This window comes from Archocentrus centrarchus, chromosome 12, assembly GCF_007364275.1.
Source record: "Archocentrus centrarchus isolate MPI-CPG fArcCen1 chromosome 12, fArcCen1, whole genome shotgun sequence".
Taxonomy (NCBI): Eukaryota; Metazoa; Chordata; class Actinopteri; order Cichliformes; family Cichlidae; genus Archocentrus; species Archocentrus centrarchus.
In genome coordinates, this window is record NC_044357.1 from 664,285 (window position 1) to 691,474 (window position 27,190).

The 27,190-nt window shown below is 39.2% G+C and overlaps 1 protein-coding gene across 5 annotated transcripts in view; it reads right to left on the reverse strand.

Moving 5' to 3' along the window:
- zmiz2 (zinc finger, MIZ-type containing 2) overlaps positions 1–27,190 on the reverse strand; it is a 57,874-nt gene that overhangs the window by 28,211 nt on the left and 2,473 nt on the right. For 3 of the 5 annotated variants that reach the window (XM_030742767.1, XM_030742764.1, XM_030742765.1), the window contains exons 2-5: positions 14,188–14,263; positions 8,263–8,380; positions 6,864–7,066; positions 2,775–2,943 (exon numbers count right to left, since the gene is read on the reverse strand). In XM_030742767.1, coding sequence (XP_030598627.1) covers positions 2,775–2,943; positions 6,864–7,066; positions 8,263–8,380; positions 14,188–14,231 — 534 coding nt within the window. In that variant the 5' untranslated portion in view covers positions 14,232–14,263. Of the gene's footprint in view, positions 1–2,774; positions 2,944–6,863; positions 7,067–8,262; positions 8,381–14,187; positions 14,264–14,594; positions 14,629–27,190 lie in introns of those variants that run through there. The other 2 variants (XM_030742766.1, XM_030742763.1) reach the window with 2 other exon arrangements.

Genomic DNA, 27,190 nt, shown 5'->3' on the forward strand with positions numbered 1-27,190 from the left:
ACAGTCAATATTGTGATAGTTTAACATCCTCCAGGATATCATGTTTCTTTTGTTTTAGATTTTGCAGTTACTTTCAATTCATTTAACAAATTATAGCAAAATTATTTTAGGTGATTTTAATATTCCTACTGATAATCAACCAGACTTTTTTTTCCAAGAATTTTTAGAACTCTTTCCATAAGTTACACAGCCTACTCACATTAGAGGTCATATTTTACATCTAGTAATGACCCATGGTCTCTCATGATATAATTTCAGTTGTTGATCTTGGCATCACTGATCACTCTGTGTTTTTTAATCTTAATGGTTTTATGCCACAGAAACTCCCTGAACGAGCTGTGAAGAGACACCATCTTACTGCTGACGTAGCTGCAAATTTTATCAGGTTTTTGTGTGACTTTTCTACTGAAATTTTACAAATTTAACACGAAATTGCAATTAACTCTTGATAAAGTGGCCCCATTAGAAACTAAAAAAGCAGCAACTAATCCGACTCCTCCCTGGAGCAATGAGGACATTAAAAAAAATTGACCAGGAACTGTATGGTGGAAAAGAGATACAGAAAAAATAAATGAACAATAAATGGTCAGACTTTTTAAGAAAGATGGCCATTTATAATAAACAGACCACATTTTTATTGGCCTTTCTGGTTCCATTTTAAAATAGTTTCAATCATATCTTGTTAATAAAGAATCTTTTGTAAGTATGGAACCTCAATCAGCCAAAAGCTATAATATTAATTGTGGTGTCTCTCAATATTCAATTTTAAATCCAACACTTTTTAATCTTTATATTCTACTCCTAGGAAATGTCATCAGGAGACATAGCATTAATTTCCATAGTTATGCCGATAACACCCAACTTTGGCTGTGCTGCCTTATGACCCTGGCCCTATAGTCTCTCTTTTAAATTGTATTTCTGATATTAAGATATGGATGACAGAAAACCTTTTACAGCTCAACCAGGACAAAATGGAAGTTTCAGTTGTTTGTATTGAAGCCCAAAGAGAGAATTTGTCAGCACAGCTACACTTAGTGGTAATAAATCCCTCAAGAACAGTCAAAAATCTAGGTGTCATCTTTGACCCAGATCATAGTTTTGAGCAACATATCAAAAGTGTAACTAAGCTCGTGTGTTAACGCTTTAAGAACATTGCCAGAGTATGACAATTTCTCTCAAGTTGATGCTGAGACACTATTACATGCTTATATTTCCTCCAGAATCAGTTACTGTAATGCTCTTTTTTTATTGATTTTTAAGGCTCTTAATGTTTTAGTCCTGACTATTTTCAGAACTGCTTTTATGTTATGAGCCGATTAGAACCCTCACGTCTTCAGGTCAGGGTTTTTTAAATCGTCCCCAATGTCAGAACTAAAACGCATGATGAGACAACTGTCTCTCAATATGGCCTTCCTAAAGACCTGAGGACAGCAGAGAATCTTAATGCTTTTAAAGCCAAACTTAAGACCCCCATTTTGTCTTGGATTTTGTTTGAATGTATATATTATTTGTGTCATATACTGGTTTGCTCATTTATTGTTCGATTTTAATGTTCTTATCTGGTCTCTGTTTTATATTTGTTTTATATGGTGGGCTCAGAAGTGATACCATTTAACAGTTTTTTTCTCTGGCTCTATGATGTCACTAAGGGAGGACATTCATAAAATGGTTATGTCACACACAGCTGTTGCTGTAGGTACAGAAGCTGCAATCACCTTGTAAGGGGGACCCGATTAGAAGAAAGTTGGTTTAAAAGGAGCACGAAGTGAGCTTAAACTGCCTCACAGCAAGAAGGTCCTGGGTTTGAATCCATCATCTGGCCAGGGCCTTCCTGTGTGGAGTCTGCATGTATATAGGTTCTCTGCAGGTACTTCAGCTTCTTCCCACAGTCCAAAGAGATGTAATTAGTGGGGTTAGGTTAACTGGTGATTCCAAATTGCCCATTGTCTGAATGGTTGTATATCTTTGTGTTAGCCCTGCAACAGACTGGTGACCTGTCCAGGGTGTACCCTGCCTCTTGCCTATGGCAGTTGGGATAGACAACAGGCTGATTACACAGTCACAAATATCAAAAACAAGGTAACAGACTCATTAGCTTTACTACACACAGATCAACCAAAGATGTATATTCAGATTCTAAAGGCCCACTGTAACCCAGGAAAAACCCTGGTATCCAATGCTTGCATATTTACATTTTAGAATATAAGAGGGAAGCATATAAGACATTTTCCACTAATGCAGAATGAGGCCTCGGATACCTCCTGCATTTTTCCCCCACTGTGCTATTTACCTTTGGAAATACTGTTGAATTATTTTAGGTGACACCTATTTGTGAAGGTTCTATTCAATGTCTGTATGATTAAGCTAAAAAGGACTGCTGCTCTCTTTGCAAGCTCCAGGTTCAACTTACATTTTGGCATTTCTGCCTTTCTTGATAACTGCAGTGGAAATTACAGACAGGAAATGTGGGGAGAGAGTGGGACATGACATGCAACAGGTCCAACCTTGGATGCTAAAATTATTAACTGTTTAATTAACTATTTGGCAATCGAGGTCCCCGTGAACATGTTGAAACTAGAGCTGCAACTACCAGAAAAGTCTGGTAACATTCAACCAATAGTTCAGATCTTCAGTTTACTATGATTTATGAAAAATAAAAGCAGCTAATTAAAACAAATTGTTGCACCTAAACCATGAAAGCCATGTGCCGCTTCTCTCATTCTCCCTTTTTTACGCATGCATCCCCTCACACATTTCCCCTCAAAGACCTTTACCTGGCCATAGCTCAGCTCCTGATTCTGTTTTTCCTGTATTGCTGCAACAGTTGCCGTAGCAGTAGCAGTTGCTGTGGCAGCCGCGGCAGCAACAGCGGCAGCAGCAGCCTGAGTGAAGTCTGAGGGTGGCCGAACACCTATACCGGCACCTTCACTGTTTCCAGAGTAACTGTGGGGAGAGAGGGGAAAACAGGCAGATGAGTGGGTAGCAAAGTTAGTGAACTCACCAGCTTGAGTCAGAGTGGTGGGTGAGAGCAACCACAGTGACATATGTTGACGTAAACCACCACCCAAACAGCATTATGCAAAATAGATACATGTAATAAAGACCATTTCAGACAGCAACACTATAATCAAAAGAAGATATTTATATTTGGCTCTTCCATGCCATACCTGAAAAGCCACAGACAGAAAGAGCAATAGCAGGACTGCAGAACAGAGAAGGCATCACAGAGTCAGAAACGGCATGAAAGAAGGAACTCGGGGGAGGTGGGTTGCATAGCTGCTTGCAGATATCTAGCAACTGTGGGCAAGCACATTTGCTTGGCAAGCAGAAGGTTGCAAGTTCAAGTCCAGCCAAAGGCAAAAAACCCCTTTTGGGGTTGCATCAGGAAGCCCACACAGTGTTAAACTGTGTCAAATCAAACGTGACAAAGGACTAGCCAAAAGTAGCTTTATTTATTACGCCTGCTTTTGGCCTGACAATGAGTTAACCGAGGATTCACCGGTGCTTACATTTCTAATTTAATCTTTGTTTGAACACTTATTTTATGTAGTACTGCTGTGTGTATTTTTATACTACTATGGCTGATTATATTGCTGTCTGTCTTGGTGAGGTAATTCTTGCAAAACATTTGTACAAAGAGTCATATTATTCAATTCAAATAAAACTTAAAACAAAACTAGAACTAATGTTAAGCTCAGTATGTAGAAATACACAAGACTGTTAAAGTTTGTTTTAAATTTTCTATCATGACTGGATTAGTATTGTATGTGCAAAAAAAATGCCACCAAATGCTGTGAATGTGCGCATTTTATAAATTTAGTACTATTCATTGAAAAAGGCCAAAACGTGGAACAGTGTTCTCACACTGGCATTTACTCTAATGTAATCAGTCTTAACAATAGCTTAACCAACAGCCTAGCCCTAGGACAAGAAAGCCTGGCTCACAGTCGCTGCTCTAATTCATCCCAAAGGCGTTCCTATCAGGTTGAGGCCAGTAAAGTTCTTCCACACCAAATTTTCTCATCCATGTCTTTATGGATATTGCTTTGTGCACTAGTGCACAGTCATGTTGGAGCAGGAAGGGGCCATCCTCAAACTGTTCCCACTAAGCTGGAAGCATGAAGAGTTCATTTCGTTTCAAGCCCAACTCCTGAAAAACAACCCCACACCATAATCCCCCCTCCACCAAACTTTTACACTTGGTACAATGCAGTCAGACAAGTACTGTTCCCCGGCAACTGCCAAATCCAGACTCGTCGATCGGATTGCCAGATGGAGAAATGTGACTCATCCAGAGAACACATCTCCCCTGCTCTAGAATCCAGTGGTGGCATGGTTTACACCACTGCATCTGACACATGCATTACGCTTGGTGATCTAAGGCTTGGATGCAGCTGTTCAGCCATGAAAACACATTCAATGAAGCTCTCTATGTACTGTTCTTGAGCTAATCTGAAGGCCACAAGAAATTTGGAGGTTTGTAGCGACTGACTGCAGAAAGTTGGTGACCTGTGTGTAAGCAGGTTCATACTGAGCACATGTGACAGACGTGAAAGGGCCTGGAGAAGCTTGGAGAATGTTATGCTGCCTGTAACACTGTTCAGCAACCTGTTTTGGTAATCAGTGATGGTCTGGGGAGGTATATCCATGGATGCAAAGTCCTCTACAGGGTAGGCAACTGTACTTTGACTGCAATTGGGTATTTGGGATGAAATTCTTGGACCCATTGTCAGACCCTACATTGATGCAGTGGTTTCTCTTGGTCCCTGGTCTCATGTGGTGAAAGTATGCAAGCAGTTCCTGGAGATTGAAGGGATACCGTTGAGTACACTCACCAGACCAATAGACTACATTCTGGGACAGTATGTTTTGGTCCATCTGATGCTGCCAGGTTGCATCTCAGAGTGTCTAAGAGCTCAGTGATACCCTGGTCCAGATCTGGGATCCCCCAGGACACCATGTATTGTCTCATTAGGATGCTGTCAGGCATGCATGTGTGGGCCATACAGACTACTAAGTACCATTCTGAGTTGCCGCAATAAAATTTCGGCAAAACAGATTAGCCTGCTGCATCATTTGTTCATTTCAATTTTCAGGGTGTTTTTAAATAGGCTGATAATTTTCATTTCTATAAAACAATGTCCCATCCTTTTATTCATTTTAAACCATTACCAAATCTATATCAGTATAGATATCCAGCATGATTTTTTCCCCACTGAGTACTGATGTGTTTTCAAAGTGTTCCTTTAGGCTTTTTTAAGTAGTAGATATCCAAATCTGCTCTTTGCAATGAGCTGGCTTAGGCCTATGTAGAACAGCAGTGGGGAAAGTGCATTAATTTAGACAGTGCTCAGGTTGGTCTGCCTGGTGTTGGGAGTCCTGGTGTACTACTCTATCAGCCAGTAGCTGATGCTTTGACCCTCTGGTATTGTTTCCAATGCCCTTCTGAGTTGCACTCATTGTGATTTGTGTCTACTGTGCTTGGTGGTTACGATGCCAGAGAGGAGTTTCTATGTTGTGAAGACACAGGTAATCGGTCAGTAGTTTGATGGTTTTTTGCCCATGTGGGAATCCTTCATGATCAAGATTGTTCTGCTCTCTGTTAGCCAGTCTAGATGAGTACCTGATGTCATTAGCCCACTTATTTGTGCTGCCAGGCATTCATGGAGTGCCATGAGGTTCTTCAGCTAGTTTGGTGGGAGTTTGTTGTGGTCTGTTCTTAGGTCCACCAGCCACTTGGCGCTTGTGTTGTGTAACACCTCTTTCTCCCATATGTTCTTACAGTTTTGTTCAGTCTCAGCTCTACGTGGGTCTGCCTTCATAGTATTGTCGTCTTGCAGCTAAGGGTACACCCTGGTAGTTTCTTTGGAAAAGAGGCAATTTATTCTCTTGGTCTCTGCTTTTCTGGTGCATCTCTTCACCCCAGTGGCCAGAGCTGCGAGTCACTGGCAGTTTTTTTAGCCTCAGTTATGGACATTTTATTGTACTTCTTATTTATCCAGGACCTGTCTCTCACAAAGGCACTTCTGTACCTTTACATCAAATAAGATCTCTTGTACTTTACCATAAAGTCTGCTCTCACGGTGTGTACAGGAAGTTGTAAGAGTGCATATTGCACTACTGTTAATCGTTACACTGAGATATCATGCTTCCATAACTTTATAGCAACTTACTCCTCCACTATCTTATTCAAATATGGCCATAGCTAGCTTTTAAAAACTAATACTGTCATGATTCTGGGCCGGTGGTCCAGTGTTTTGAGTTCTTTTTGTGAAGTTCTGTTTTGTTCTATTTCTATTTCTAGTTTTGTTTATAGTTTAGTATTAGGATTGTAGTTTGCCTCTGTTTAGTTTTCCATGTTAGTCCTGGTCTTCCCTGTGTTTCTGTGTGTATTGCCTGTGTCTTGGCCCTTTTGTGTTTGGTTTGACATCCCAGTGTTCACTATGTGTTGTATCTAGTTTTCTGTTTTGGTCTGGTTTAGATTCCCTCTGTTAAGTTTACATGTGTGTCTTGATCAGTCACTTCCTGTTTTATTTTGACAATCTTGTGTTCATTGTGCTTTGTGTTTCGGTTTACTTCCCCGTGTCTCGTCAGTGTATTTCGTTCACCTGTGTCCTTTTCCCTCATTATTCGCTAGTGTATTTAAGGTCTCTGTGTTGTTTTTATATATATATATATATATATATGTATATATATATATATGTATAGAGAGAGAGAGAGAGAGAGAGAGAGAGAGAGAGAGAGAGAGAGAGAGAGAAAGAGAGAGAGAGAGAGAGAAAGAGAGAGAGAGAGAGAGAGAGCAGTCATTGGACCATTGGACTGGCCAATACTCAGAACAATAGCAAAGTCCATAGACAGCGTACCTTCCACTGTAGGAGGAGGCTGGGTTGTATGCAGCGCTGGGACGTCCATACATGACTGGCTGGCCATAACCTTTAGAGACAGGATCTCCATATGACTGTTGACCTATGAACTGGGAGCCCATCCCAGGACCCATACCAGGGCTACCACCGGGCATCATGTGACTGCCAGAGCTCTCACCAGGGCCCATGGATGCACCAAACACCTACATGGGAAGAAGAGGGATCATATCAATTCAAAGAATCATATGTACCATAAAGTGTTGAAGAGAAAGTAAGTCAAAGAAAAGGTGGTGGAAGAGAAGTTAATCAGACTAGTGTGGGCTTCTAAGAACTCACAACTTAAACAGGAACGCATTTTATTTGAAATTCTAATAATTTTCTGCTCCTGTACTTCTAAGTAGGCTTAAACATGTTAAGGTCTTAGGATGACACAGTATTTATGAATGATATAACAACACTGAATAAATGCTTCAAGGTCAGAGTACTAAGCCTTTTTTACTGTTAGTTAAGAATGGTACATTTATCAAGCTGTGAAGTGTGGGTGTAACCTTTGAGAGCAGCTCAGTCAGTCTTTCACAGAAGAAGATCTAACCCACTGATGACAATTCTTATATTTTTTTTATATATATATATATATATATATATATATATATATATATATATATATATAAAGAATAAAGAATATATATATATATTTTTTTTAATTATCAATTATGGGACATTTCAGGAAGCCACCACACTCCATTGACAAACCATATCATTTTATCTTTAACCCTAGAACACTGATTTTCACCCATGTGAAAGTGAGCGTGATAGTGTTGCAAAACTCATGATCATGTTCTAGGGTTAAGAACTAAATAAAACACTGAAGTCACACACTAAGATCCTCCAAATATACAATCCAGACAGTGGTGCTTGAGCAACTCCAATACTGTGCTAGGCAAAAGTACTGTTTTTGTCAAGTGAACCTGATGGCTTTAAAGAGAGGAATATAACAGGTTCAGTTCCCTGTTGAACAGGACTGAAAATGTTCTAAATACAGTGTGTGCTTAAACCAAAATTTCCCCCTTTTTGGTGGCCAAAATCTGTTTTGTTGGCAACCCCATCCACTGTAGTAAATTGCTGTTTCCAAACGGGGCTGTCTGACTGCCACCTACTTTAAGAAACAAACTGAATATGTATAAGTACCTCATAAAACTATCCCTGTAAGTAAAAAAACAAACAAAAAAAAAGAAAAACCCCAAATCACTTTCAGGTTCTAAGTGGGGGAAAAAAAGCAGCCTTTGATTTCATTTTCTGAAATAAATACAAGCTTTGTATCTGCTTCTGAAATTTCTCTTTGTATAGTTACAGCACACAAGAGGAAAACAATATTCCAGGATATCGAGTCATGTGTTACCTGATTGTGTGTGGGATTGGTCACACCCCACACAGTGGTTACTACAGAGAGAGATCCTGTGTGTTGATTGGTGCCTGGTTGCCAGGAGACTGGCTCATTTATGAAGGAGCCGTCAGTGCTGCAGGAGAATATGAATACGAGTTACTGGGACAGTTGTGAAGGTTCAGGAGAGGCAGAGAGTGCTTTCAGCCACATATCAACAACAGTTAAAATGTCAGAATATCACAGCCAACACTTTATCTTCATGAAAACAGATGGTGCTTAACACCTTATTAGAGCTAATTTGATTGCTGTAGCACAAAGAGATGTTTAAAAGGTAATAAATATATCTTTTATTTTGGCGAGCTAATAATTAACCTGAATATGGTTTATTCATCTGACAGCTGACGTTACCTCCACTTCCTCCTTGTAAACCATTTCCTGAAAAGGGAACTAGCACAATAGCACTGCTGTCAGAGCTCAGTATTTGAAGTTTTTTTTTTTTTTTTTTTTTTTTTAAACACTTCATGGTATTTCGTCAAAGAAATAGATGTTTAAGCTGACATTATATACTTGATCAGATTCAACAAGTTTCTCTAACCTTTTTTCCTTCTGTCTACAAGCAGCCCCATTTTAACAACAACTGCTTATCATGGCAGTGAGCGGGCTACACATTACTTCCACTTCTTTTTGCAAAGAAACAGCAATCAACAAGCTCTGTGGCTGCACTCAATTAAGACTGATTTGGCTTGAGTAAATTCATTTCAGATGCACCCAAAAAACTAAGCAGAAAAAAAAAAAAAAACACTGATACAGAAATTCTCAGCCTAGTGTAACAGTACCTCAGCCAGGCAAAGGCCAGGTGACCAACCACTAGCTAGAATCCTGGATCCATCAAGTTTTCTGGCTGGATGGAGGTGAAGCATGTATACTAAGTCAGTGAGGAGCTCTATAGTCAAAAGACTGTAATTTCCATTTGCAGTTATTTATATTTGCTGGTATGGTTCTCCTATAGGACCTCCCAGCCTTCCATGAACACATGGTAAATGGACTGGTTCCTATATAGCGCTTTTCTATTCAGCACTAAAAGCACTTTATACAACAGGTCTTCACTCACCCATTCACACACACATTTATTTATTCTACTTATAAGTGCTTTCTATCTAACAGACACACACTCACACTCTAATGATCACATCAGGAGCAACTCGGGGTTAAGCAGGCAGGGATCGACCCATCAACTGACCTACTCTATCTCCTGAGCCACAGTCATCCAAGCATGTGGAAAGGCAGACAGGGAACAGCAGCCAAACCCAACGCAGAACAGCTTCAGCTTATGAATGACTGTTTAGCATGTAGTGTTTATGGCGCTCTGTTAAAATCCCTACTTCATGCCAGCTGCACTGTAAACTTGACTGTATAAAATCACCAAAAGGTGACCAGAGAGAGCAGGAGGAGACAGAATGGAGGTTGAAGATTCAAGATTCTTCATTATCATTTCTGCAGTTGCAAGGTACCACAGAAATGAAATGGTGTTTTGCCTGCAACAAAGCAGTGCAAAGAAAGTTAAAAACAAACCAACTAAAATATAAATATACTAAGATATAAAAACTGCAATAAGGCTAGCAAACAGCTGCATTCATACTGATTAGTATTAGTATTACTGAATTAAGATTTGAACAATTCTTGTTTTGCACAATGTTCAAAGAAGGTCCCTGGTCACAGTTTGTTTAGTGCTCTTGCAGCCTGTGGGAAGAAACTGTTGAAGAGTGGACTGTAGGCCTGTCTGCCGGGTTTTCTGAAATCCATCACCATCTCCTTTGTTTGCTTTATGTTAAGGAATGGGTTGTGAGACCTGCACCATGATATCAACTGCTCCACCGCCATTCTGCATGCGGCCTCATCGTTGTTCTTAATGAGGCCCACCACTGTCACGTCGTCTGTATACTTAATATGATTGGTGGTAATGAAGACATGTATAAGCAGGCTGAACAGGAAAAGGCTCAGGATGCAGCCCTGAGGGGACAGTGTGTTCACCATGATGGAGCTGGATGTTCTTTTTCTCACCCTGACTGTCTGTTGCCACTGCATCGGGAAGCTGAGAACCCAGATGCAGGTGCCAGTATTCATGTCTAGCAAACTCATCAGGCAGGGTGGGGTCATTGAGGCATATCTGTGTAGGGCAAGGCTTGGAGTCAGTCAGAGAGTGGAAGCCTCGCCACAGTCGCCGGGTGTAACCTGTATTACTGAAGTGGCTATGAAGTCTGTTCATACCACCTCTTTGCCTCCTAATGTCACATGACTGGTTCCTCCTAGCCAATCTGTATGCTGCTGTATCTCCTGAAATAAATGCTGTGCTTCTGGCTTTCAGCAGTGGACGCACTTAAGCACACATCCAGGGTTTGTCATTGTTCCAACACTTGTAGGTTTTGACCGTCGTCATGTCGCCAGTACATTTATCAATGTAACTGATGATTGATTCAGTGTATTCCTCCAGGTCAAGTCCCCTGTCATTTGTGGCCGCCTCCTTGAAGATGTCCCACAGTGTTGTCTCAAAACAGTCCCACAGCATGGGAATGGCATCCTGCTACCAGACTCTGACTTTCCTAATGTCCGGTCTCCATTGTTTCACCCTGGGTCTGCACATGGTTGTGAGCGAGACTGCTAGATTGTCAGAGTTGCCAGGATCTTGGAAATGATGAAGACAAAGCAATTCCTCATACTGCGTTGGGAGGCTCTAGGCAGCTTGATATAATCCATTTTGCTGTGAGCGGACGTTAGCGAGGAGGACTGCTGGAAGCACCGGCTTGTGTGGGTTAGCCATTAGCCTGGTACAAACTCCTTCGTGGTTGCCACACCTCCGATGCCTGCTCCTTGGTGTTGTCATTGACAATGGTGTCTCACAGCCTGGTCCATTTAGCAGACCTGGCTTGTTCAGCTGATGGAGTATGGTTGGCTGAAGTGCTTCATAGTAGTATTCTGTGCTACAGATGTTTACTAAGCACTGCCGATTATAGACCTGTCTTGTACTTACCCTTAGCTTCACTCTTATCACAGTTTAAAAATTACACATACCAGTACATTCATCCACTCACACTGCTACATTTCCAGGAGAGGTCGCTGCAAGCACCGGTCGTGACCATATTCCAAATAAGGGTTGGCAGTAGTCAGAACAACTAACACACACAGTGCTGGCTGATGCATCTATCTCTTGACACTTCAAGTCATGCAGCCTTGATTCCACTCTCTCTCTGAACATTCAGCTTGTGTCTCAAAAAGTCACCTTCTGCATCGAGGGAGCCAGCACTGCTGTAACAGAAGCTAAGAAATTCTCCTTTGAGGCATAAAGTAAAATTAAATAAAAAATAAATTAAAATTTGTTGATTTGTGGAAACACTCTTTTCAAAGCCACCAGACTCAAGCCACCAAACTATAAAACTGTGTGCTCTGTGAGTTTTAGCTCATAGAACACAAGGGGTGCTGTGGGACTTTAATGCCACCAAACGCGTTAACTTGTTAGCTCAGTCCAACCTTTAAAAGGTCAAAATTACACAGTAAGATAAACAAACTAGCCAACAAAGGCAACTTTAGACTAACAAGTGTTTTTCAGCAGTTATTGTAAAATGACAGTTTTTGTCCCTGGAGTCTGGCAGTTTTCTATACAGGTGCTGGTCAAAAAATAAGAATATCATGAAAAAGTTGATTTATTTCAGTAATTCCATTCAGAAAGTGAAAAGTGTATATTATTTTCATTCATTACGCACAGACTGATATATTTCAAATGTGTATTTCTTATCATTTTGATGATTATAATAAAACTAATGAAAACCCCAAATTCAGTATGTCAGAAAATTAGAATATTGTAAAAAGGTTCAATATTGAAGACACCTGGTGCCACACTCTAATCAGCTAAGGCCTTTAAATGGTCTCTCAGTCTAGTTGTGTAGGCTACACAATCATGGGGAAGACTGCTGACTTGACAGTTTTCAAAAAGACGACCATTGACACCTTGCACAAGGAGGGTAAGACACAAAAGGTCATTGCTAAAGAGGCTGCCCGTTCACAGAGCTCTGTGTCCAAGCACATTAACAGAGAGGCGAAGGGAAGGAAAAGATGTGGTAGAAAAAGAAAAAGAAAAAAAAGCATCAGAAGTGTCTGGGCTAAAGACAAAAAGGACTGGACTTCTGCTGAGTGCTCCAAAGTTTCTGCACACAGTGCCAAAGGTACCAGTACCTGGTTTAAAGACCATGGTATCCCTGTTCTTAACTGGCCAGCAAACTCACCTGACCTTAACCCCATAGAAAATCTATGGGGTATTGTGAAGAGGAAGATGCGATATACCAGACCCAACAATTCAGAAGAGCTGAAGGCCACTATCAGAGCAACCTGGGCTCCCATAACACCTGAGCAGTGCCACAGACTGATAAACTCCATGCCACGCCGCATTGCTGCAGTAATCCAGGCAAAAGGAGCCCCAACTAAGTATTGAGTTCTGTACATGCTCATATTTTTCAGTTGGCCAACATTCCTAAAAATCCTTTTTTTTTGTTTTGGTCTTAAGTAATATTCTAATTTTCTGAGATACTGAATTTGGGCTTTTCATTAGTTGTCAGTTATAATCATCAAAATTAAAAGAAATAAACATTTGAAACATATCAGTCTGTGTGTAATGAATGAATATAATATACAAGTTTCACTTTTTGAATGGAATTACTGAAATGAATCAACTTTTTCATAATATTCAAATTTTATGACCAGTACCTGTATAGTGACACTTCCCTTTTACTAGAAAGGACTGACAAAAATGTTCTAAATATATCATAAATTATATTATATTATATTATTATATCGATTTTTTTTTAGGTGAATAAATCTGTTTTGCTGCTGATCGCATCCAAAGCAGTTCATGGTTTCACATCTGTGTCTGTGCTGCTTTCAGTGTGCTGGCCAAATGCTACAGGTAGTACTGCCTATGTGTAAGAAGCTTTTGATGATGTTATGCACGGTTGATGATGATAACTTGAAAGTCTTTGCCATTTTATGCTGGGTAACACCATTCTGGTATTGCTGCACTATCTTTCTGCGCAACAATGGTGGTGATCCTCTTACCATCTTGGCTTCAGTGAGACACTGACACTCTGAGAAGCTCTTTTTATACCCAGTCATGTTGTCAATTGACCTAATTAGTGTTCATTGGTCTTCCAGCTGTTCGTTATATGCTCAATTTCCTTTTTCCAGCCACTTATTGCTACTTGTCCCAACTTTTTTGGGATTTGTTGATGCCATGTACTTTTGAAACAACATATTTTTCCCTTAAAATGATAGATTCTCTCAGTTTAAACTTTTGATCTGTGATTTGTGTTCTATTCTGAATAAAATATTAGATGTTGGCACCTCCACATCATTGCATTCAGTTTTTATTCACAACTTGTTGTTCAGTGTCCCAACTTTTTTGGAATCCGGTTTGTAATCTAATGTGAGACAAAGTGAGCCATAAAATGTTTGCGATTTTTGCTTGAAAATGACAATTATTAAGTTATTCACATCTTCTTTCAGAAGACATGTTGTGAAAATATTATGTTAAAGAATATATCAAACAGAATCATTATGTGTTTGGCATGTGTGTCCAATGTAAATACAAAAAAATTTTAATGAAATGACCAATTTGCATATTTATACCTAAAATTTCAGAAAGCATAATAAATACAGTACCAGTTTGGACACACTAACCTATGGATGAGTTCAACCAACCTCTTGACTGGGACTGTATGTTTAATGAATAAGGCTTTAAGTAATCAAATAGGTAAAGTTTCACTCTAATACTACATTTAGTATCTTGCCTAAACAATGCAAGATTCATTCTCAGTGGGCCTAGCAGGTGATGGGTCACATGATTCACGTGAGGACACTGAGCTTATTGTCACCACTTTGTGTGTGTGTGGGTACCTTTGTGGAGGCAAGGAGGGTTTCATGGACTTCAGGCGGTTCATCAGAGTACCCTCACCATCCTCCAGTGGTAGCCCTAAGGAAGATGCAGAGAAAAAGATGGATACTCATATCTCATTTGCTGCACAGCAGCAATTTATCATCCCTGTAGCCGTACACAAATATATAGTGCTGTTACACTCTGAGCAACTCACTTTAATCTGTGTGTGCGTGTGTGTGTGTGTGTGTGTGTACGTCAAAATGTTAGCCTATCACTGACTGCTCTGTTAGCTCTGATACCTCTCGAAGGAGGGGGAGGGGTGCTGTGAGCTAAATTTAGCCTGCTGATTTCAAAAGGAATTTAAGAGAACAGAGATGTGAAGAGGCACCCTCTTCTCTCAGTACACCAATGTACAACAGTCACTCACCAACAAACGTTCACAGCTCGTCTTTTTATTTTCCGATATTTTTGTTGCTCAAAATCTAAACACACAGACACAAATAAAGGTAATCAATCATTTTGAGAAATCCAATAATTATTAAAAATCAAATATTTGTTATGTAAAATTTTTTAATTTTTTTAATGAGACTATTTGATGCTTTTTGGAATTATAAAAAATGTCAATAAATTAAATATTGTATGGGTATTTAATTTGCTGTCAAATTAAATAGAAATATAAATAACACACACACACACACACACACACACACACACACACACACACACACACACACACACACACACACCATTGACAAAAGTATTCATTTATCCACCTTTGCACACATATAAAATTGAGTAACATCCCATTCTTAATCCAAGGGGTTTAATGTGAGTCAGCCAACCCTTTGTAACTATAACAGCTTCAGCTCTTCTGGGAATGCTTTCCACGAAGTTTAGGAGTGTATTTAAGGGAATTTTTGACCATTCTTCCAGAAGTGCATTTGTGAGGTCAGATACTGATGCTGGATGAGAAGGCCTGGCTCACAGTCTCCGCTCTAATTCATCCCAAAGGTGTTCTAGCAGGTTGAGGTCAGGACTTTGCATAGGCGTAGGAACCGGGGGGGATGGGGGGGACGTGCCTCCCCCAATATTGGAGACAGGCGCATTTGTTCCACCCAAAAATTACACCGCAAAGGACAAAAATACTTGATTTTGAAATCTTAAACTTGCGTGCTTTTATTTTGAAGGGGCAACATAGCGTCATGTCAGTGCGCTCTCCCCGCCCCCCTCTGAAAGGCTCTGAGTGTTTGGGAGGCGGAGACAGCGGCAGGAGTCAGAAACTCTTTTGAATGAGGTAAAACGGTCTGTCGGGGATGTTGCCATGAATATGGTTGTTTATAACGTCTTGCTGTCAGTTTACTTTCATATATAGGATAAAATTGACTTACTGGACAAGAAGTCAATTTGCAAGCAGTTTGTGGCTGCAAATGAGAGGCATATAAAACATTTTGGCTCTTTTGCCTAGGTCAATGTTTTTTAACCTTTTGTGTGCTCTGGCACCTCTTTGGCCAATTATTAAAAGCAGGACTTTAAAGTGCAACAGCATACTGTATTTTCAGTGAGGCACACAGCTTGTCTATTAAATGTGAGAGGGATCATTTTTATTTATTTATGTTGGTTATTTATTTTTTGTTGGCCAAACAGACTTTCAAACTGAATAGGCATATTTTAATAGCTGTTTTTTTTTGTGTGTTTGTTTTGTTTTTAACTTAAGGTTGATATTAAAAAGTGAATAATTTGTTCATTACATTATTGTCATGAAATGTGGCAGGCAGGAAGAGGACCCCAGTGCAGGATACGTGAAGCAGAGGTAAAATATAAACTCAGCTTTATTGTCCAGATGCTAAAGGAAGGCGGAGCTGAACAGAACCAGTTCAGGTTTACAACAAAAATCACTTGACTTAGATTCCAGATATAAGGCAACAACAGGGCACACACAGCAGGAGAATAATGACAGTGACATGACAACAGGCAGAGAAAACACTGGACTTAAATACACAAGAGGATAATGAGGGGAGTGGGAACAGCTGCACAGGTGACACTAATTACTATGACAAGACCAGGGGATGCAAAACTGAACACAACAGACAGGGACCAGAGAACTATCAAAATAAAACAGAAAGTCAGATGGGGGAACAAAGATGCAGACCTGACACAGAGAAACACAAGGAACTAGAAATAACAAACTAAACCCCACAACCAAAGAAACCCAGAACAGAGCAGACAAAATAAGGCAAAACAAAACACACAGGGTCAAAAGGACCCTGGATCATGACAATTATCTGTGAGGGTTCTTTCATGTCAGAACGTTGTTTAATTAACGAACCAGTTCTATTGCCAGTCAACCTACATAAATGCATTTTTGATCAGTATTAAATGTTTCTGACCAATAAAATATATCAAGTAGCACTTGTAGCACTTGTGTGTGCTACTAAATTATTTTGTGCTACTGAAATATTTAGCCTGTTAGCACCAGTGTGGTCACCTGATAAACTGGAATGACATGGTCATTATGTTTGATAAAAGACTCAAGCCATTTTGTTTGGTGGTTTGCCCACGTCTTACGATTATAAAACATATACATATGTAAATTATACATGCAATAATATAGGTGTACACAACACTATTTTGGCTGTAGCTCAGTAGGTAGAGCAGGTCACCTACTGATCGGAAGGTCAGCGGTTCGAATCCTGGCTACTCCGGGCTACATGCCAATGTATCCTTGGGCAAGATACTTAACCCCAAGTTGCTCTCCGACCGTTCTGTCGGAGTATGAATGTGAGTGAATGTTAGTTAATTAAAAGCACTTAGCTTCATAAAAATGGAAGTGCTTGTATGAATGGGAGTGCATGGGTGAATGCAAACAGGTTGTATAAGCGCTTTGAGTGCTCATACTGAGTAGAAAAGCGCTATATAAGAACTAGTCCATTTACCATTTATTTTTCCAAGAAACATTTGAAAAAGAAGAAAGTAAAAGATTAAATAGCATTTTTTATGCTTTGCTCCGAGTATTTACGGATCTGTCAGGTTTCCAATATGTGTCCCCCCCAATAGTAAACTCATTCCTACGCCCTTGGGACTCTGTGTAGGCCAGTCAAGTTCTTCCACACCAAACTCACTCATCCATGTCTTTATGAATCTGCTTTGTGCACTGTTGCACAGTCATGTTGGAACAGGAAGGGTCCATCCCCAAACTGTTCCCACAAAGTTGGGAGCATTAAATTGTCCAAAATGTAATAGTACGCTGAAGCATTAAGAGTTCCTTTCACTGGAAGTAAGGGGATGAGCCCAACTCCTAAAATACAACCCCACGCCATAAACGAGCTCCTGAGAGCTTTTTCACATATGTGCCTAGGTGCTTGGTTTTATACACCTGTGCCAACTGGAAGTGACTGGAACACCTTAATTCAATTATTTGGATGGGTGAGTGAACACTTTTGGCAATATTTTGTTTGTTTTTTTTTAGTAACAGGGCAGACAGAGGAAAATCCAGGTGGACAGGATTATTATATCCTGTCCACCCGGACAGGGTTGACATCACACCAGTGAATGCTTGCCCCACCCTATACTGAACCATTGGGAACATGCAATTTTAATTTGATTTCACAGCTAGGAGTTTAGCAGGTTTTCATTTATATTCATTAGGTAAAAATAAATCCCCTATAATTATACTACTCCTTCAACCTCATGTCCCAGTCATCCTTAATTTAATCTGTTTAAAAAAATTGTAATCCTGAAAAGGTTTAAAAGTTTCTAGCATCTATTCAATAAAAAATAATAACCATTTTAATATATAATCCTAGAGCTCTGAATAACTTCATTTCATTAATGTTTAAATGAAATAAAAATTACAAGTAAACATTTTCCTGGTTTTACATTGGTTATAACACCTGACATAGAAAGTGTGCCAATACACTGACAAGTTTGAATTTAGCGATTTTTATCCATATTTAAGAGAACACAATAAAACTTTTCAAACATCCATAAAGGCACCACGGGGCCCCTAGATGATGAAACATCCTTTTCACTATTATTACCTTTTTACTTCATAATAAAAGTCTGCATCGATTTCTTGACAAAATGTTTGCTTATTTTATCTCAACAGCTTTAAAACTATTGTTTATACATATTTTAATATAAATGATTATATATTACATATAAAACATAATTAAAAAAAAACAAGCCAATGTGTTTTTTGTTTTTTTTTACATTTTCATCATCATTTAAATACAACTTTTAATGGTCTTCTTATGCTTCTTTTAAATAGGCATTCTCAATACCTGGCATTTTTGAAAGAAAGCATTATTTTAATACATTTTTTCCAAACTAAAACAAGTTTTATAGATTAAAAAGTAAACCTGACTATAACTGTGTGTCCACCTCGTTACTGTGCAAAACAGTAATGGGGCAGACAGCGAGGCCAGTAAAGAGGGGGCTTTCATGCTTAAGTTAGCCATTATTACTCATGTGATGGACAAAAGAGTAGCATGAAGACACAAAGGATTTTTAACATGTTCTTACCGTACAATCAAAATTACAAAAAAAAAAAAAATCTGTTTACACCATAACAGTGTGGAAATGTGATGCTGTGCCACATAATTGAACCATTCTGAAATATGGAAAAAAAGGTTGAAAAAAGAATGAGATTCACTCCGGTTCTTGTAGATTATTTTGTGCCTAAGAAAAATAGACAACTTACTGTAAATCATGTAACTAAAAGACTTCTATTCAGAGCAATGGGTGTGGGGGCAGAAATTTTGAGGACACAACGTATTTCAGGGACTTTAAGTATTAAAAATGTATTACTATAAAAATACAATAGAATATTATAAATAAGGCTATGCTACAGTAATAAATTATTATTTTGTTTTTTATAACATATTGGTAATTGAACTTGAACAAACATGATTGGGGGCATTGTGCTAAAATAATAAATAAATAAATCAGTGATTGTTATAAAAATACATTTTGAATACAGGGGGGTTAATAGTGTAAGGCAAGCTTTTAGAAATAAGTATTGGCCCATTTTATTCAAACTACACTATATTATGTCATGGAGACTCCAGTGGCACAGAATGGGAACCACCCTGCTAAGGTTGCCAGTAGCAGGATTGTGCCATTGGACGATGGTATCTGGGATCAACAGTGGTTAAAGTGAATGGCGACAGCTCACAGTTAACAGCTCAAGATGATTTTTGTCTAATTTCCTCCAATGATGCCTTCAATTAATGTCATCATTATGAGACCACTACATAATGATGATAAACTACATTTCCCAAGCCACAGTTTTATGCTGCACCTCCACATATAACCAAGATTTGCAAAAGGTGCACTCACATAAGTACACGTCCGGACTTCTGTGCGCGTTGAAATGAATGTGTGTGTGGGGAGTGGCTACACTGATCCATCATAATCATCACCAAATGAGAGAAGACAGGAAGAGGGCATTTTTGACTGTTGGATTGGGACAGGTGCATCTGCAAATGCACAGTCACATTACAGTCAGAGTATAATCAGAGCGTAATCTCCTTATCTCCTTAACATTTATTTCCACTGTGTATTTTTGTTAGTGAAAAGCTCTGTTGTGTGTGGGGAGGGGACAGCGAAGAGCGCAGGAGAGACAGGTGAGATATTCCATCCATCCATTCTCTTCCGCTTATCCTTTTCAGAGTTGCAGGGGTGGTGGAGCCTTTCCCAGCTGTCATAGGGCAGGAGGCAGGGTACACCCTGTACAGGTCGCCAACCGGCCACAGGGCTAACAGAGAGACGGACAACCATTCACACGAACATTCACACCTACAGCTAATTTAGAATAACCAACTGACCTAACCCCACGAATTGCATGTCTTTGGACTGCAGGAGGAAACTGGAGTACCCGGAGAAAGCCCACGCAAATATGGGGCAAACACGCAAACTGATAGAACTGAGAAAATTAAACAGTAGGTAAATGTTACAACCTAACATTACAGCTATTCACCAATAATCTTTCTGCAGAAGTCAGAGATAAACTCCCACTGTGTTTCTCTTTCACTCTTTTTTTTTCTTTGTGTGCATTTGGGTCACATTTGGGGAGATGGCACTACCATAATTGTAGGCTCCTGTGCCGCCTGGCGGCAATGCCATCTGTCATCAGTAATGCCAAAGAGGGGGCAATGTTTACCTTCAAAGTAACACTTGTTCCGCAACAATATTTCAAAAGGTGCAACTTTTACTTTGAACACAAACATTGTTTCTAGTTTGCGTCACACTTTTTCAAGTCTCAGTACAGCTCAGAAAGTAAATGGGGTGTTTTTTATAAATAAGTCAGGTGTCTATCATGCAAACTGAAGGCAACCGTAGCAATCTGCCATAAATTTAAACTTCTTGTTGTCAAAAATGTGATAACATATTACTTAGACTTATCCTAAAAATCTACAAAATGAGACTATATTGAATGCCTGTTGAAATATTTGACAGCCAGATATAACCCATATACAGTGCTGTGCAAAAGTCTTGAGTCTCTCCTCATTTCGTTATATTTTACAAAGAAAATGGGAAATAGGTACAGTGATTTATTAAAACATACAATTGTTCATGGAAATACAATACATAAAGCAAAAACAGACTTTGTACAAATGGACTAGTTCTTATATAGTGCTTTTCTACTCAGTCAGAGCACTCAAAGCGCTTATACAACACGTTTTTTACATTTACCCATGCACACCCATTCATACAAGCACTTCCATGTTTACTAAGCTAAGTGCTTTTTAATTATATAACATCCACACACATTCACACTCCGACGGAACGGTCGGAGAGCAACTTGGGGTTAAGTATCTTGCCCAAGGATACATTGGCATGTAGCCTGGAGTAGCCAGGAATCGAACCCCTGACCTTCCAATCAGTAGGTGACCTGCTCTACCTACTGAGCTACAGCCACAGTTCTAACAAGCTTGAAAGTTAATATTTGTTGCGACCACTTTTATTCTTCAGCACACCCTGAACTCTCTCAGGCACACTTTCTTGTAATTGACTTAAACAGTCTTCAGGAAGAGTTCTCCAGTCTTCTTGAAGGACACTCCAAAGCTCTTCTTTGGTTGTTAGCTGCCTTTTTCCATTCTCTGTCAAGATGATCCTACACTGCTTCAATAATGTGGTGCGGGCTCTGGGAAGACCACTGTGTTTTTCTATCCAGGTATGGTTTCACTACACTGGCAGTGTGTTTGAGATCATTATAATGCTGAGAAAATATGCCATTGCCAATCAGATCTAGATGGTACTGCATGGTGCATCAAAATCTGACAGTACTACTGTGCAGTCATAATTCTGTCAGTTTTGCCAATTTGACACCACTGGCTCAAATGCAGCCCAACCCACAACAAAAAATACCCAAATGACCCTGATCAAAAGGCTACATACCCTGGAAGTTTCTGCGTGATAACATGGACAGAAGTTGACACACACAGGTTTAAATGGCTACTAAAATGAATCATCCTCATGTGTGATCTAGGGTTTAATCCCGGGATCCGGGATTCCCGGGAAATGCGATCAGAACCATTTCCCGTTTCCCGGGAAACGTTAGACGGGAAACCGGGAAAAAAGTCGCGCGCGTTGATTTGACTTTCAGAAAGAAAAGAAAGCTTCAGAATGTTAAATTTATGGAAATATTGAGAGAAGGGTTCGTTTAATGCGAAAAGCATTACTCTTCATTTCAGGCACGTTCAGCCTCCGTTTAAGGCTTCAGCCTTCATCTCAAGCGTTTTAATAGAGGTATTACACAGTTGTACTTTTTTCCTCTTTAATTTGTTGAAATCGTAGGCAATGTGTTTACCCTAAGGTATTTTGTATTATATAATTTTATATTATTATATATTGTTATATTGCATTATATAGCCTATAAAATATGCCTGCCCTGAACAATAAAGAAATATCTGTTTAACTTCGAGTGTTTCTTTTCCTCGTTTGCAGCCGCTTACTAACAATCATGAATTAGGATACGGTACTAATGTGTGAAGAAATTATCATGAAATAGATTGCTTTAACATATTTCGCTTTTAAAATGGAGTTGAGTAAAATGTATATTTTTTAGGCTATAAGGATTGGCCAGTTTTTCAATAGACGATTCACAGCGAACCTACTTTAACCCTCAGACACGGTGTTATAAATTTGCTGTTGCCAGAATGGCAATGACCAAGTCGTAGTGCATTACTCAAGGCCCTGTGTTATGCCATATTATAGTGTAGTACAGTAGTTAACTTTTCAATGACTATTACAGCGTTCCACTGGTGGAGATATAGCGCAACAGATGTCGCCACGACAGCGTGGCTGAGCCTTTATCAATGCTGTGGAGATGAACCGTATTGTTTTGCACCAGCAGTTGTAAAATAGCTTGTTATAATTCCATGTACAATGGAGGAATATTCTAATTATATTTGTTAAGGGAGTGTTGAGGAACGATACAACACCGCATAGCTCGAGCACTCAAATGTCGAGATGTAGGTTTTATTGCATTAATCAAGCCGACGTTGCCCCCTACTGGGCATAACAGGACATAGCTGGAAAGCTACCTCTACAATATCACAATAGGTTAAGGCCGACACAGGCTACAGAAGGCCTAATTAAAATAAATAAATAAATAAACTTTTTCCCGGGATTCCCGGGAAATGGCTCGTCATTTCCCGGGATTTGATTCATGTCATTTTCGGGAAAAATATTAAACCCTAGTATGAGGAAGGAAGATTTTAGTATGCAGAGAGAAGTAGCTGTATTAATATAACTGAAGTAAAAACAATAATGCTTTCTCTCCAAACTATCCCCACAGGGTCAAACAAAGCATGCTTTTCATGACGAGCCATTTCCCGGGATTTGATTCATGTCATTTTCGGGAAAAATATTAAACCCTAGTGTGATCTGTTTGCTTGTAATTAATGTGTGTGTGTGTGTGTGTGTAAAAAAGCCAGGAGAACTACTGCTCAAGACCACTTTTAAAAAAATTGTGAGGAAGTCAGGCTCCTTCAAAGCAAAATATACAGAAATAAGGGGTAACTCAAGACTTTTGCACAGTACTGTAAAAAGTAAAATTCTAAGCCAATACTGATGTTTAATAACCGATGCCTGCTTCTTAAACCAGGTAAAGACCCCACACTCCCACCCAGCTACCACCCAATCTCTCTCATTAATGTAGATCTTAAAATAATTTGCAAAGCCCTTGCCAAAAGATTAGAAAGTATTACTCCATTTATTGTACATCCAGATCAAACAGGCTTTATCAAGGGTCGGCACTCAGCCAATAATACACGTCGACTGATAAATATAATAGACTATTGTTCTATTAACAAATTAGAGACGACAGTCATGTCTTTAGATGCAGAAAAAGCATTTGATCGGGTAAACTGGAAATTCTTACTAGCAGTTCTACAAAAATTTGGATTCGGTTCATCCTTTATAAACTGGATCAGAACACTACACAGCTCCCCAAATGCACGTGTTAGGACAAATGATCTCATTTCCCAAAGCTTCAGTCTGCAGAGGGGCACCAGGCAGGGCTGCCTACTCTCTCCCTCTCTTTTTGTAATTTTCATTGAGCCACTAGCAGCAGCAATCTGTCAAAATGCAAATATTAAAGGGAATCAAACTGAAAATATGAACCATAAAGTTAGCCTTTATGCTGATGATGTATTACTTTTCCTTGGGAATTCACAAGCTTCTCTTTTGAAGACTATCACACTAATAGATAAGTTCTCATCTATATCTGATTACTCTATCAATTGGAGTAAATCAACAGTTTTGCCTCTGAATTGTAGTTCAATTATTTTTAATATGTACCCAAAGCAAACTTGACATGGACACAGACCCTCACGCTTTCTCATGCACGCACGGCATAGCAGGGTTTGTGTAGCCATGCTTTGTTTCTGTTTTGTTTTTTTCCTTATAGATTTATTTTACCAGGTATTGTTTTTTTTTTTTTTGTATGTTGTTTTATTTATTTATTTTTTTTACAAGTGCAGCAGTTGATGAACCATTGTGGTTTATTTGCAATCCCCCTTTCCTATTTTCTCCCCTTTCTCTTTTTCTTTTCTCTTCTCTCTCAGCCTGTCAACTCTGGCATTACAAGGACACATGTATATGTATGGGAAAAATACCACAAGTAAATAAATAAAATAAAAGGACAAACATTAACAAGAGGAGCCTATAGAGAATCTATAGGCTCTCTAGAAGAGTAAATATGTCTGGCACAACAGCTCAGATCGCAATTCTGATTGCAAAATCTAACAGACATGATAAAACAGCTTAATATCAACCACGGGCACTGTAAATGAAATTTATATTTACATTAATATATGTCAACAAGGCCTAAATCAACTGATATTTTAATCCCTAAAAGACACTTTGTCATGTGTGACAAAAAAGCATGAAACCTCCATAACAACCCCCATTACAAACTGCAAGTATTTGACACTTTTTGCTTTAAAAAAATAGGTTTCTTTTCAGTCAATCAAATAAACTGAAAATAATCTAAATAAACTGAAGCTCTACCGTTCAGACAAAAGGGAGGTGCTGTTGCACCACCTTAATGTAGACACACAGCTTGTCTTAATTACAGACCCCCCCCCCCCCCCCCCCCCCCCCCCCCCCCCAAAAGGTCATACTATACTGCGAGAAAACAGCCAGAAACACAGTAAAATTGTTCTTTGATTTGGTCCATAATAACACCTCTGCATGTTTATCTGCCACTTTCCTTCCTCTGCCAGATGTTCTCTTCCAACACATTTCTCCTCCCTGCTCTCCCACTGCACTCCTCCTCCCTCCTCTCTCTAATGATTTTCTTTATCTGACAGTTACCAACTGGTTACCAACTGACATGCTAATTTTCCAACATCAGAGCCTTGAACATCCCCTCCCCCCATTTTCTTCTCTGGTTTCCTTTTTGCACTGTGTAGATTTGGGTCAGATGCTCCATATCTTGTATAAAAAGAAAGGAGGGGAGAGTTGATTCTTGGATCATGTGACTACAATACCTGAATTCCCTGTTATCAAAAAACACTTCCAGCAACTAGCAACTTTCATTATAGCTGAGCAGTGAAAACCACACAAAAGAAGGGTTAAACATGTAAGAGGTGTGACTTTATCACATGTTGAAATTAAACACAAATGGGAGACTTTACCTGTAGAGAAATAACAGACTGTTCCCTCGCAGCATGAATGGCTTTTTTGACCTCTGACCATGTTCTTTACCTGCAACTCTTGCTCTTCATCCCACTCCTTGCCATCTGTTCTTTTCTTCTAGTTATTATAGCTAAGCATTACATTGACAATCTAGTCATTATCATTAGTGCATGAAGGGAATCCTTAGCTGAAGCCCTAATTTTTATTGTAGCAACTGCACAACTTAATTTCAGCTAAAATGCCTAAAATGAACACTTAAACTTGTCAAATGCAAATAATTTCTGCTTTTCAGAGTGTGAATTGGACTGTTAAACTAAACAAGATTAAACCATCATAAAATCAGAAGCTGTAGCCCTATTCCACATTTTATCACACACACACGCGCACACACACACACACACACACACACACACACACACACACACACACACACACACACACACACACACACACACACACACACACACACACACACAAAGAGCTTAACATGTAAACTTCTGGTACACAAACTGATATCACTGGTGTAAAACATGGAGGCCCACTGTGAAGCTTTGCAAAATGTGTAAGTTGTAATTAAGGATGCACTGATCCAACTTTATCCAGTTCTGATCCAATTCAGATACCTTGACTTAAGGTAGGGATGGTTATGACAATTTGCATATTAACAATCATGAAACTGAGCTTACAGCCCATGGTTAGTCAATGGTACTAGTTCCAGTTGTTATGCAGTTGTACTGTTTTTAAGGCTGGGGAAAACTGTAGTCATTAGAAACTGAAGTCACCTGAATGAGTGACAAAATGTTTCTCCCACTGAAAACACTACATCCAGATGAAGAGAATCAACTTTCTGTGCTTAATCTAACATAATGTGAGGAATGTTATACCTCGTAGTAACATTGTGCTTCTGGTAACTTGGCTCTATGTTTTCATTGCTGATCAAATAGAGCTGGTATGGTAAGTTTCCTCTTTTTCCCTCTAGTTGACTTTTCTGTTGTAGGACATAATTAGTTGTGTCCTCCAGTTAAACTGACACCATCCATTATAATATTTCAAACAGGCAGGACCGATGATGTTTGCTGCCTAGCTCTAAAATTAACATTATCGTTTTATTATTAAACATAGCCCTAACTGCTACCATAATGATAATTTAAACTGCTGATGTGGCTATTGGATAAAGGTACCGTCAGCCTCTCCCTTATTTGTAGAGGGGCTGTTAACAGTGCATGATGTAACCCTGACAATTATCAGGGCTTAGGAACTAGCAGTAAGAGCACACTAGCTTGTGACCATGAGGCTGTGTTTGTGGCTACTGGGTAATTGCTAATAATTAAGCAGCTTACATTAATGGCCAGGTTAACATTTATGATAACTGTTTAATACTTCAGTGTTGATGAAATGGGAGCTTTACTGACCTCTCGAAATTCCTCCTGAAGTGTTGTTTACTGTTATAAACATCAACTACTTCAACTGTTAGTGGGGGGGGGGGGGGTGCTGTTTGAAGTTGTGTGCTAACTGTTGGTCTCAATAATGCTGCAAATGATTATCTAATCTGATAGTAATTTTTAGTATTAATTAGTATCTGACAATAATTTTTGACAAATCTAGCCACTCTCATTTCTCCTTTCCTCCTCTCAGACTGAGGGCACCCCTGTTTACTCTTCCTCACACACATGCAATGTGTGGAGTTGAGCAACTAACTGACAAAGCGAAATATTTATGAAGTGAGTGATAACATGGTACCTTAAGTGCAGCAAAAGCTTCCCACCAAGTGCTACACCATACATAATGACCGTGAGGGCGCACAATAAAGAATTAGGAACACTTTCCTTCTTTCTCTTTTGCTCTCAGTTGTTGAAGCTTTTCAGTCGTGTTAATTCA